The sequence below is a fragment of the Chiroxiphia lanceolata genome, chromosome 6, assembly GCF_009829145.1.
Source record: "Chiroxiphia lanceolata isolate bChiLan1 chromosome 6, bChiLan1.pri, whole genome shotgun sequence".
Classification (NCBI taxonomy): domain Eukaryota; kingdom Metazoa; phylum Chordata; class Aves; order Passeriformes; family Pipridae; genus Chiroxiphia; species Chiroxiphia lanceolata.
In genome coordinates, this window is record NC_045642.1 from 41,282,425 (window position 1) to 41,295,339 (window position 12,915).

General features: G+C 47.9%; 1 protein-coding gene across 4 annotated transcripts in view; it reads right to left on the reverse strand.

Moving 5' to 3' along the window:
- Positions 1 to 12,915, reverse strand: part of LTBP2 (latent transforming growth factor beta binding protein 2) — a 71,482-nt gene that overhangs the window by 37,160 nt on the left and 21,407 nt on the right. For all 4 annotated transcript variants that reach the window (XM_032692317.1, XM_032692314.1, XM_032692313.1 and 1 more), the window contains exons 4-5: positions 1,595 to 1,776; positions 161 to 331 (exon numbers count right to left, since the gene is read on the reverse strand). In XM_032692317.1, the coding sequence (XP_032548208.1) occupies positions 161 to 331; positions 1,595 to 1,776 (353 nt within the window). The remainder of the gene's footprint in view (positions 1 to 160; positions 332 to 1,594; positions 1,777 to 12,915) is intronic.

The window sequence follows — 12,915 nt, forward strand, 5'->3', positions numbered from 1 at the left end:
CCCTAAAGAACCCAGAAAACATCTTCCAAGGCACTGAGAGAGGCCATCTCCTCTCAGCCCTACAGCAGCCCAAGCGCTTCATCTGCAGAGTCAGGAAAGGCAGGAAGAAGAGAGTGGGGGAGCAGGCAAGAAAGTGGGCTGGGGTCCTTGGGGTGCTCACAGATGCGGAAGCCGGATTTGGGATCGTGGTCATGCCCCCCTTGGCTATAGAGAGTGGTGGTGTCTCCTTTCTCGCAGCTGTTGTAGCAGCGCCCACTTCGGCATGTCTGTTTGCAGATGGTGGGTGTGAAGATGATTTTTATCTTCCTAATCTTCTCTGTCAGGTTGGCCCCTATGAAAGAAAAGAGTAGTGTTGAGTGGAAACAACATCTCCAGTCCGGGGGGGCAGTAATTCACAGCTTAAGCTCCAAAGTATTTCCATAGCAAAGAGGGGTCTATGTCTCTGCCCAGGGTGGTATTTCTCCTTGTCCCTTGCTCACTCCAGCCTGTTCTCTGTTCTACCACTTGTAAGAGTTTGTCAACACATGAAAAATGGCAAGCAGCATGCTCTGCCTGCCAGGCTGGAGTGGCATAACTCCCTGTGAAAGGACACACATGCACTAACTTCAGTATAAAGGGTGTTCTTCTGCTTTAAAGAATATTCCTTCTCCAGCCACATCAGTAGCCGGGAGACTGGCTGCTCTTAAATCACTGGAAGGCTTCCCACATGAACACACTGGTATTCATAAAAGAGAGCATCATGGCTTGAGAAAACTGATGTCTTCCTACAAGTGTCCCCTGACCTCCTGCAGTTATCTGTGATCCCCTTCTGGTCCCTCACCATCCTTAGATACAGGGGGAAGTCATACTCAGAGCTCTTGGGGGCTTGTGAAAAATGGACAACAGGCAGAACTATTGTGTAACCAGCTGGCTTCACACCAGAGCCTTCTATTCCACCCCACCAAGAGAGTCATGTACTCCCCTTGCTCTGCTCAACACCCACTCTCCCTGTTTCAATCTCCACTTTCAGATTAGAGCTTCAGCCAGGCTCATGGCCCTATTTACAGGGGCTGAGGTGCCACATGGTGCCTCCTTGGGGAATCACAGGTTCAGGGGGAGCCAAGCTGTAGAAAACAACTTGCATCTGTCCTAGCTGGGGAGGTGCTGAGGCCCATCAACTGCACATCTCAGCAGCCTGGCCTGATCCCTGCTCATGTCAGAAGGCACCAAGGGGGCAGCCAAGGGGAAGAACCAGACACTGGTTGCACAATCTGACCTTGAGGGCTGCTCAGACTGAGGAGGAAGCTGGGAGACACCATTCCTACAGACTGAGGCCATCCCTCTTCAGGTTTAACACCTCTGGGAGGAAACTGTCACATCCCATGGCTCTTCTCTCATGCCATCAGCGTTTTGCTCCACTGATTTGCCCACCTTCAGTAGGGTCCCTTTCTTTGCCAAGCCCAGCAGTGCCTCTGCTGACCTTCCCTTTCCATCCCACTCAGCAGCACAGTCCTGGGAGTCCAGGGTTTCTTGAGGATCCCCAGTCAAAGTGTTGCCATTTCCCATGACACCCCAACAAGAAGTCCCAAAAGAGTGACAGCCCTGGAGGCCTTACCCTTTGCAGACAAGGTGTGCTCCTGGGAAACTGCATGTGGCCCAGAGCTGCTCTGCTCATGGCCATTCCCATTGGGGAGTGCATTAGAGGTGAGTTGGCCATTGCTGGCTGGGTAGCGCCGGACAGTCCTTGACAACCCTGTGTGCTGGGGGGAGACAGGAGAGCCAATTCTGCTCTGAGTCCTGTGGAAGAGAAAAAAATGAACCAATATTCCTCACAAGTAACTGCGCTGACCCACAGTGCCTGTTCACCAGTGTACCCCACAGCAACCTTCACTGCTGAGCTGCCTGAGCCACCACCCAGACACAGAGCTCTGTCCACCTGTGCAGGATCCCACTCCTAACCTGCTTTCATCATCACCATGGCACAATTTCACTCTAGGGACCATGCCCCATGCCCTGAGCCTGGCAGGGCACAGTATTCACCAAGATGCCCTGTCTGTACCATCACATCAGGCCGTTCCACCACAGGAATGCCCCAGTTGCCTTGAAGAACCTCTGCCTGCTCATCACGCTCAAAGGCTGCTCCTTGCCCCACCATACCCCTCCTCCAGCAAACACAAGCATCTCCAAATACACTTGTTCTTATGGTGGGAGCTTTCTCAGGACCTGCTGTTCTAGCCCCAAAAAAGCACTAAAAAAACAGTGAGGTAGTCAGAAGAGAGACCAGACCAAGCACATAAACAAAACTTGGCCCATGAGAGTCACAAACAAGAGAGAATAACCAAGAACTCAAGTCTGTAAGTGCAGTTACGACTTTCTGCACTAACTGCGTTTATGGATTTTGGTGTTCTCTGGGGGTAAGCATGGAAAAGCCACCCAGCTCTAAAGGTTACACTTCATACTCTTTTATAAAGCCATTCAGACCACTAGGCAGAGCTCTTCTCATTAAACCAGCAAAGCAGTACATCTTGCTCTACTGCACTTTCTTCCATTCCCTTTGACTGACTGGCAGCACCAAGCCTCCAAGAGGGTGCTCTGCTTCCCAACAAATGTCTCTCTCACCTGCCCCACCTGCAAAGAAAAAGGCTTCGTACAACTGGGAGCCAAAATAGGTTGGCTGCCCATGTGCCCCTTAGGCTCCTTTGAAAGTCCCAGCCTTGGATGCCTCTGCAGTTGAACTTAAGCACTGACAGCTCTTCTGCTGTCCAACACCTCCATCTCTGACTGAATGGTTGGGGCAAAGAGACCAGCACTCTCCCTCTGAAGTGTCCAAAGAAATCTATACCATTCTATGGTTTTTACCATCTTCCCTGTCACAGTCAGCACAGGGAGTGTGTTACAGTGTCTACAGGAAACACAAATTTCTAAATCCAACAGGACTGGATGATCCAACGAGAGGTGGCTCTGCTTCAGTGACATTCCTTGGATAGCTTGGAATAAGATCTGGGGAGATGGAAAGGGAACTCATGCTGTGCTGGTATTCAAACAGGTCAAGAGCAACACAGCCAGCGAGCCCAAAATCTGCCCTGAGCAATGGAAAAGATGACATACAGGTCAATCAATTGGGAACTAAAGGAAAGGAATACAGAAGTGAAGTGAAGAGAATCTATGAAGAATATGAAGAACCACTCTTGACAAAGGAGTTAATTTTCATAATTTGATAGAATTACACACATGCACACCAACAAGCTCAAAGTCTATGCTATTCCGATAAAAAAATGAACACGGCAGTACAATGTCAATCAGGCACATGCAAAATGAATAACAAACTGGCAATGTGACAGAACACAAGAAATAGTCGTCACTGGGGAAGGAATTAGATGGGTTCCAGGGTGATCAGTATGAGGCCTGGCACAATTCAAGAATTTCATCTGGAAATAAATATTTTTATTTCGAAATAAACATATGATCGACATTGATAATGTGTGCTGCTGACACAAAAATTTGCAATGTGGTGTATCATGATGAGAACAGAGCAATCACACAGAACAGTTTGGATCTCTGTGGAGGGTAAATCCTTCCAATCAACCTGGGATTTTAATAGAGCCAAATGCAGGATTACACTTCTAGGAAGAAGGAATGCAGGCAGCAGCTGCAGATAGTCAGAGATGATCCTGGAAAACAGAAATTCTGAAAAGATTTCGGGGGCAATGACAAGCGATTAAATATGAACTGTCAGTTCAATGCTCTGACATCAGGACAGTGAAACATGCAGGAACAAGGAGGTATTTTTCCCTCCCTACACATCCTCATGACAGTAGGATGTAAATATGCTGCAATATCATCTAGCTCTGATGCGAAGTATATCACATCTTCTAAGGGATGTCAAAAAACTGGAGAGGATACAGGAAGAAGAATGACAAAAATAATTAGAGGGCTAGTGAGAATGCCTTTCTGTAAGACACCTAAAGTATTCAATCTCTTCAATTTAGGAGAAAGAAGATTAAGAGGTGCTCTGACTACAGGATACAGGTTTCTCCACAGGAACAAAACACCAGGTGTAAAGAGCCATGTAATCCAACCAAGAAAGGCAAACCATGAAACAACATCTGCAAACTGAAGCCAAATGATTCTGTACTAGAAATCATACCCACATGCAGCAGTATAGCTATTTTCCTTCTGCAAAAACCTCAGTATTGGATTCCCCAACTCCTGATACCATTGCTTCAGGAGAGGAAAGTGTACTGACAAAAATATTTATTGTCTTGTTAAAATCAAGATCTAAACTTGATGAGGACAGCAAGGAGTGTTTGTTTTTCAATAATCAGCAAGGCTAGCCAGAATAATTGAAGAGAAGTGAACCTTATTTCAGTTCTACCTCAGTCCCTTTCAGAAACTCTCCTGAGATTCTGCAGAGTACCACCTATCCCTGATGGCCCAGGCATGACCTGCCCACACATTTCTGAGCTATTAATTCAGCCCTGCAGCCAGCAAATTAACTTCTGGTGCCTGCTACCTACTGCTTTGTCACCTGGTGTGTTACTGCTAGTTTTGTTAGTGACAAAGAAAAAGACATATGGAACTCTAAGGACACTAGGTGAGAGCTACTAAGCCTTGGAAGCTCAGGTACATTTATTCTCTGATCTCTAGTGAGAGATCCCAAGCATAATCCTATGGGTGAACACGGATGGGGTTCCAAGGTCTTTTACTGCATAGACAGAAGCACCCAAGGAAAAGAAGTGAGTTCCCCAGCCCAACAACACTGACTGTCTTAGTGCTGGTCATTTGAGGGCAACTTCAGCCCAGAGTTCTGAAGAGTCACTGGGTGAAGGTGACTGGTGGCATAACACAAGGAAATATCAGCTCTTCTGCTTGAAAATCCTCAGATCATTTTGACCCTTGACGAAGGGAGCATGCTATGTGCAAGTAGCAGGGCTTGACTGGGCTCTACCCATTGCCTGCCTGAAGTAATTCCACCCTTTAGTTTTAGGAACATCTCTTTTCATTCCCAGGATTTGTAACAAAACCCACAAAAAAAAAAAAAAAAAAAAAAGAAGGGCTTTAAATAAAATAATCATTAGCATTTCAGTTCCAAAGAACAAGGGATTATATGAGCTTACTGCGAGAGGCAGTGCCAACTTTACAAAGGAAAAATGGAGTAGGAACATTACTCCATGGTTTGCAACACTTGAGGAAAAGCCATCCTACCAAGATCCTGTTGGCAAAGCATTCCAGAGTGAGTCGCAGCAGGGGACTGGGGAAGAAGTCAGATTTGCTTTGAATAATTTGTTTATTTGGTTCTATTCTAAGCATATGAGCCCTGGGATTTGTGGGACTGAGTTGAGTAACACCATTCTACCCTGGGCAATAGAAATCAATGGCAAAAGGCATCTTTCCGTCTCAATTTGTCAGTCCCAATCCATTCCCAAATCATGCCGAGCAGCTGGCTCATGGTCAGGGAATACAAAACAGAGCTTTTCCCCTTCAAACCTTCAGAGGCAGTCCATGCTGGGCAGACAGGGACAGGCTTGCTTGAAGTGTCTTGGGAAATGAATCTGAGCTTACTACATCAGTATTGATCTGGTCAGAAGCCATTAGCAACCCTTATCCATTTGGAGGATCTTAATATACATATGGCTGGAGCTTGGCCAGTTCCCAGGGATCTACATTGCCACAGGTTCTCTTGTTGGTGTGGCTGTCCTAGGGGTAAGAGTGAGGCAAACAGATGGTGTGGCTCCAAATCAGCAGAGTGTGGAGCTTGTTTTACCATTCTGCATGCCTCCACCTGCTCAAGAAGAAGCACTGAAGAGGCAGAGGAGGTTGACATTTCAAGCACTATATTCCAGGACACTTAAAATCCCAGGGCTTCATATTCATTCAGTCTTACAGCCTCCCTCAACATGGTATTACTTCCACTCTTCCAGCCAGGCACATGGCCAGCACAGATCTCTGCAAAGAGGCAGTGGTCTCTTCCTTTATAGACAACCACCTGCCAAGCAGCTGGTTTCCCTGCTTTTCATCCGTCAGAGCTGCTGACAACTTTCTCTGTGTCAGGCGCAGCCTGTGGGGCAAAAACAGCATGCAGACTCCTAGGACTCTCTCCTTCTCCTTCTGGGCTGTCCTAGAGCACCTGCCTTTGCAGAGTTCAGGTAACAGCAGCAGTGGTCCAGGGGAACACTTAAGTAAAGGAGGGAAGGCAGAAGGAGCAGCGTTCTCCTTCCAGGAGCATGGATGTGTGTGCTCCTGCTGATCTCCATCACCTGAAAGGTCACTGGCTTAGATCTCAGTCACCTTCGCGTGAAAATACCTGTAAGTATTAGGTGATAACTGAAATTAAAAAACACTTGGGATGGGAGGGAGCTGTGCAGACAGACTGACCCACATCTGCAACAGTTCAAAACTACCCAAAGAGCACTTGTAGCTGCCCTCTTCTGAAGTGCAGGTCAAGGACCTAGACTTCCCATAGGCCCCTGAGGACACACGCTAGAAGTCAGAACAACTAGGGGAGATCTGGTCCCTTACATTCTAGTGCTACATAACCCTGCAGGATCCAAATGATACCTATATGACATCCAGCAAGGGATTCACACCTCTGCTATAGCACCTTTGTATGTAAACATTTTATTTTCAATAGGTTTTGGTCACAGCAGGGTAGAGAAGGTATTTGTATTCCCTGGATATCATTCTCTCCTGCCAGTCCCATATGAACCTGCAAGGTGCCTGTTCCCTAGTGAAGTGAATGGTATCCTGTCACAAGAGGAAGTGAATGGTGTCCTGTCACTCCACTGAGGACTGAGCTGGCAGACTCCCAACAACCATACAGATGGATATGAGGACTCTTATTTTCTGAATCAACCACATTTTTTTTTAAAGCCTACAATTTCAAGACTAGGTACACAGAATCACAATAACCAAGTCTAAATCACTGAGACTAAGCTATCTAGAAAACAATACTGGTTTTCTAACCCACTGTATATAGAAAGTGTTTTCAAATCTCTGATCACTTTAGATGATCGTGATTCTCTGGGTAAGCAAAAGCTAAAGGGAATCCAGGTGGGGCAGATCATTCTCTTAGAGACTTAATGCCAGGCCTCCTCCTTGGGGTTGGAGGCAAAGGTGGCAAATTCTTCAAAGTACTTCCCACTCCCCAGCAGCAACACCTCAGTCTTCCTGGATTTAGCTTCTATCGGCCACTCTTCATCCAACTGTTGACTTTGGCCAGATTGCTAGTGAGCTGGGAAATGGTGTTTTTTCTATTTGTGTAAAGGAAATGCAGAGCCAAGTACCACAAGAGTGTTACTGGTTTGTCATCCAACCTGCCTCACCCTCTCCCCAGCCATGACCACAGCAGGGTGGACGGCCTGAGGCACTGTGGAGAGAGTGAATCGTGGGCAGTGCAGTCAGCAGGGAGGGGTGTTAACCCCAGACAAGGCAAGGGCTGGACAGATGAGGGTTGGAAAGTCACTCTTCCAGCTGGAACAAATCTGCACCATTCTGAGCATCAGGGAGAGATGACAGAGATCACAGAGACCTAAGGAGCAATTCTCATGAGGGCAACAACAAAGTAGGACAGCACTGGCCAAAACAAAGCTGAAGATAAGCAGCCCTCACAGAAGAAACCATCTTTCAAAGGTCCAGAAACCCTCATCCCAGGGCCCAAGTCCAACAAGCTCCATCCCTCCAAATATAACCAGCCTGCTGCTTGGGATGCAACTGCTGCCTCCAGGCACCTGGAGAGGCCACATGCTGCCTGCGGAGCTGGGAGCAGAGTCCCACGGAGGGGAGCCACTGAAGCCATGTCAAGTCCATCCCAGCTCCTCCAGCCTGCAGCCTGTGTGTGCATCTCCAAGATGAGAGGCTTCAGCCAGGTCAGGGGCTGAGTCATGCTCAGCCCCTGATAACCTGCCAGGACAACAGGCAGGTTCTCCCCTGGATTTTAAACACCAAACAATGTACTTGGTGTCTGTCTTGTCCATCCGTCTGTCCCTTTGGCAAAACACCCTCCCTGCTTGGGGCCACAGGGACCAAAACCAGTGATTCACTTCCCCCTTTGTAATGCTCGGCAGTTGCTGATTTTCCACTAAAACATCGCAGAAGAATGGGTAGCCTTAACACCAGTGTCTGTGTCTACAGGAGGAGAGAGAAGCAGCCAGCCTTGGAAAGCAGCAAATTGACTGCAAACCAGAAACTTCCCCTTTCCTGGACTCCAAACAGGTTCCTCAGCAGGCAGACAGGATTCATGGCTCAGTCTGCAGGCCCCCAAGCACAGGAGAGGCACTGCTTAGAGAGTACTCAAGTTTATTATCAATTAGCTCACAAACATGCTGACAAGGAAGACAGCTCTGCTAGAACTAGGGAAGGAGAAGGAAAACCACACCATACAAGGCACCTGACTTCAAGCCCACCCACATCATGTCCATAAATCCTGGCTCAGTTTATTATCTCCAGGAACAGCAGAAATACTTCTGAAACCTGCCTGTAGCTGTCTTAAGCTCTAGTACCCCCCATTCAAATGAGGGAGACATTGAAGTTTGAAGTCCCTGTTCCTCAGGGTTTGGGGGAAGGCAAGGGAAGTTCTTCTGCACAGGAGAAGCAGTTACCAGCCTCCCCCAGGCAGAAGACTTTCCTGGCAGAGTCAAGGAGAACCTGTGCACCACGAAGGCCACAGGAATGAACACCCAGTACCTTTGTGTTGGATTCACAGACACCTGCAGCCAGATCTCATGTCAGTTGGAACACCAGACACAGGCATCTAGACCATTACAGAGACATAAAGGCACAAGTCATCCAAATCCTCCCTCTGCTGTGAAACCTCTAGAGCTTCTGTAGGCAGAGGTGCCACTGACAACTCCCTTTTCCTTGGGCACAAACAGCACTGCCAAAGTGGGTCTGCATGGCCAGGAACATGTCAGACTCCCTCCCTCACATGACACTCAATGCTGGTGGTACATGCCAAGAGCCATGTCAGTCCAGCATCCAGGTGCCACCCTTATCCCTCACCATGGTTAGTAAGAAGCTGTCACAGAGCCCACATGGCTCTCATTTGGACTCTCTCCCGTGCCATCTTGCAGTGGTAACTCCAGCTCCTTGCTCCAATTGACATATACACCAGTGGTTGGCCAAGATTTCTCTGGATCTCTCACTACAAACCATAGCAAGAGATGTACAAGTCCATGGGACAGTAAAGTCCCCAGCTGTCTGCCCCATGCCACCAAGCTCAGACTTCAGCACATCACCCTGGTATCTTCCTTCTTCTGGCCCCCAAAACAGTGCTAGTGATGCAGGGCCGTCCTTGCTGGCTCCCAGCCCATCATGTAGCGTGCGAAAACAAAGAGGGAGAAAGAGATGGGCTGTGAACTCTATTTTTATCTGCTCAGGAGTTGCTGGACACCACATACAAAAGTGAACCCGGCTAAGTACACAGAGAGCTAATAGGTTCTTTTTAACCAGCCTCTGGGGATCTAACTTGCTCCTTAGCCAAAGTGGCTGCTCACATGCCTCTGCAGAGCTCTCAGCTGACATTAAATGCCCTTCCCTTGTCACACATGCCACACATGCCACCTGCCACCCTGTGAGTGTTCTTCTTTGCTCTCGCATATTAAGCAGTGAGCAACTGACTCCCTGGAAGAAGTCCAGCTCTCCAAGCATGGGAACAGTACCTGCCGAGTCCAGTGAGGCTCCAGAAACATGCCCTGCACAAGGGCACGGCACCAGGCAGTCACCAGGAGCTGCAGATTGCACCCAAGGTTGGATACATCAGACCTTAGTGCTGACCCATAAAATGGCCAGAACCGTGATTTCCAAACACCAAATGTGATAAAGAGCTGTTTGCAATCTGCTTGTCTCCAGAGCTGAAGTTCAAGCCAGTGACTCTCAGAAAAATCAAAATGCAGCCTGCAATCACTCTGAGCTTCAAATGGAGCACCAGAGGAACCAGGCCAGGCTTCTTGATTACAAATGCCACATATGGGCCAAACCTTGTACACTCCATAGACTAAACCAGGAATTTAGAGGATAAGGTAGACCAGGCAAGCTACCACTTCCCTGCAGAACTGCCCAGGCTGGCTACTGTGCTGAGCCGCAAACTCCTTTGGGCTGAAACAATGAGAAAGCTGCCACAGTTGGCTCCCCTGCTGCATCTAGGGGCTGGTGTTCAGCAGCACAATCAACAGGCACAGCACAGCTCCCAAATGTAGTTGCACAGCCACTCTCATGCCTTAGTGAGAAGACACACATCCAGAAGTATCCTAACAGCTGCCCTCACATGCAGGTCTCCATCAGTGCCATCATCTCACTGCAGACATCATCCCATAGCCACAGCTTTTGCACCATCACAAAACCAGGCATAAGCTGCTGGCACAGCTGGAGAGCTGGTTTGTCCATCATGCAACGTGACCACCCCACTGAGGTTTAAATCCCTTTCACCAACCACAGCAATGCCTCCTCTGCCCCTCTCCTGCTCCCTGTGTTCCTCAGTACAGGGTTCTATTTGGCAGGGGAAGGATCTGTATTTAGGGCAGTGACATGCAAGGGGAGAGGACAACATATCAACCTGTCCTTGTGCCCAGAAGCACACCAAGATCTCCATCTGAAAGGGCCCTCTGTTTCCACAAGACACAACAACTGCAATCTGAGGGCCTGGCTGCTATCTAATGAAATCTGCTGCAGGGGCATCAGCCAGAGAAAAAACTCATCACTGGCTGCAGGGAGATCATTCATCTCCCCCGTAACATAGCACAAAAACAAGCACTTTTGAGTTTCATTAACATCTTGTTGCCTAGTGACACCCACCCTTCCACCAGGTTGCCAGCTTCAAAGCCCTGAAAAAACACTTTAGCCTATTCATCCTCACATGCAGCCCAGGGAGTGGGGGGAGTCAGCTGCCTGCCCCCCGCTTTACACAGGACATGAAGAGGGCAGGCAAAGCCTCTCTCATCCCAGGAGCGCAAGTGAGGTGAAGAGCTTGCGGCTGCGCGCACACAGACACACACACACACACACCGGGCATGAGAGCAACAGGGTGGAGGAGAGATGAGTGTAGTGCTCTCATTTGAAGAAGTGAAGAAGATCTAAGATATATTTTAAGCTCTAATAATGGTTGAACACCCAGTAGGATGCTCTGGCCTTTGGATTTATTAGCTCAATGTGGTTAGGTCTCCTCACATCCCTCCATCCCTAGCCATACACAGGATTCCCTCACCTGCAGCACTCAATCCATGAGAGCTGTGCTTGGATGTAACCTTTGCTGACCACTCTTGAAGTCTCAGCCCTGCCAATGACTGGAGAATGAGCATCTCAGTGAGTTTTAGTCTGTGCTGTTCTGTACTGGCTCCACCCCTCCACTTACTCACTAGCCAGAAGACTAGAGGCTGGCTGGGGACTAGGAGCACTCCTGGCCACGTATGCATGATGCCTGGTGGCAAAGCCAAAGTTTCCAGAAGTACCATGACCACAAATCTGCTCTACACCTCTCTCATGTGGCCTTCAGTATCCACACCAAGGACCATCAGGGAGGAATAGGTTTCATGGAATCCTCATCTGGAAGGGATCCAGAGCACTGTGCCTGCTTTGGCAGTGCCTGGACTCCAGCTCCTCAGCAGCACAGCTCCAAAGTGATGGAGAAGGCAAAGCTCCAGTGTCATTATCAACCTGTCTTTACATCCCTGGAAGAGTTTGGCACTTTGCTTTTTAGAAAGCCTTATTGCTGAAAAATTCACATGGCCACCCCGCCAAGGCTACAGGCAATCTAATACACCCTGTCTGCCCCCTCCTAATAGCCTCAGCCTCAAAGTATGTTCCCCATCCTCCAAGGTCAGCATTTGGCTCAGTTTTCCAGATATGGATCTATTAACCCTCAGCTCCCTACCTCCTGTTGTAGTTCTCAGAACTCTTTCCAATATGTCAAGATCTTTTCTGGCAATGAAGAATACCTTGACTCAGAGCAGGACCCCAGGGTGCCCAGGAAAAAAACCCATGTGACTTGGGTCTTTTGCCTCCAAAGTCCTAAGCACCACCAGTCCCTCATATGCAGCTGCACACATTACCCTCTGCTGCCTACTTTGTTGTTCGTTTCTACCCTGCAAAATTTCAGCCTCTCCTTCCAGATTTCTTCCTCCCGTGGAGGATATTTTTCCTTCAACTGTAACAGATAATATTTTTCCAGCTTGAATATCTTCTCAATTCCTGCCTATATGTTTAGTTCCTGCATGTCCCTGAAGAGAGCCTCCATAAAGGTGAGACAAAAAGAAAGTGGTGCAGAAAGTTGGGTACCAATCCCATCCACCACCAAGCACTCAAGGCAGCATTTCTCAGAATGCTTATGAAGAAAGGAGAGGAGAACGAGTATATTTTATATGGAAACTTCTAGATCTTCATTTCAACCACTCCTTGTACCAAATAAACTTAAATTAATCCCTTGTTTCCTGCTAGCACTGGTGATTTATGGAAAACACTCGAAACCAAAGAGAAAGGCTTTGATTTTACTGACGTACCAGCTTAAACCAAATAAGGCAATGCACAGTCAGGTATGAGAAACTGTAGCATAATCCACATGCACAAGGGAGCTGAAAGCAAGCTAGATGACAATCCTGATACAGGCATTAGGAAAACTCTCCAGCATTTGATCATGTGGCCTTAGCTCTTCTAATTCCTTTCTCTTTTACAGAACTGCTGTATAAATTGTATTGTCATAAATGTCCCAAATGATGTATGTATAGTATATAAAATAGACTATAAACTGGATTTTCTGTACTACCTTACCTACCACATGTAAAATGCATTTGCCCTGCACCCTACTCTCTTGCATGGAGTCTCAGATTAAGCTGACAGTAGCAGCATTTTTCTTTCAGTTAGAAGGGAAAGTGCATTTGAACCGCCTAGAGGCTGAGTTAAGCTACAGGAATGACTCCCAAGGAGGTACAGAAGAACCAGGTCTAATGT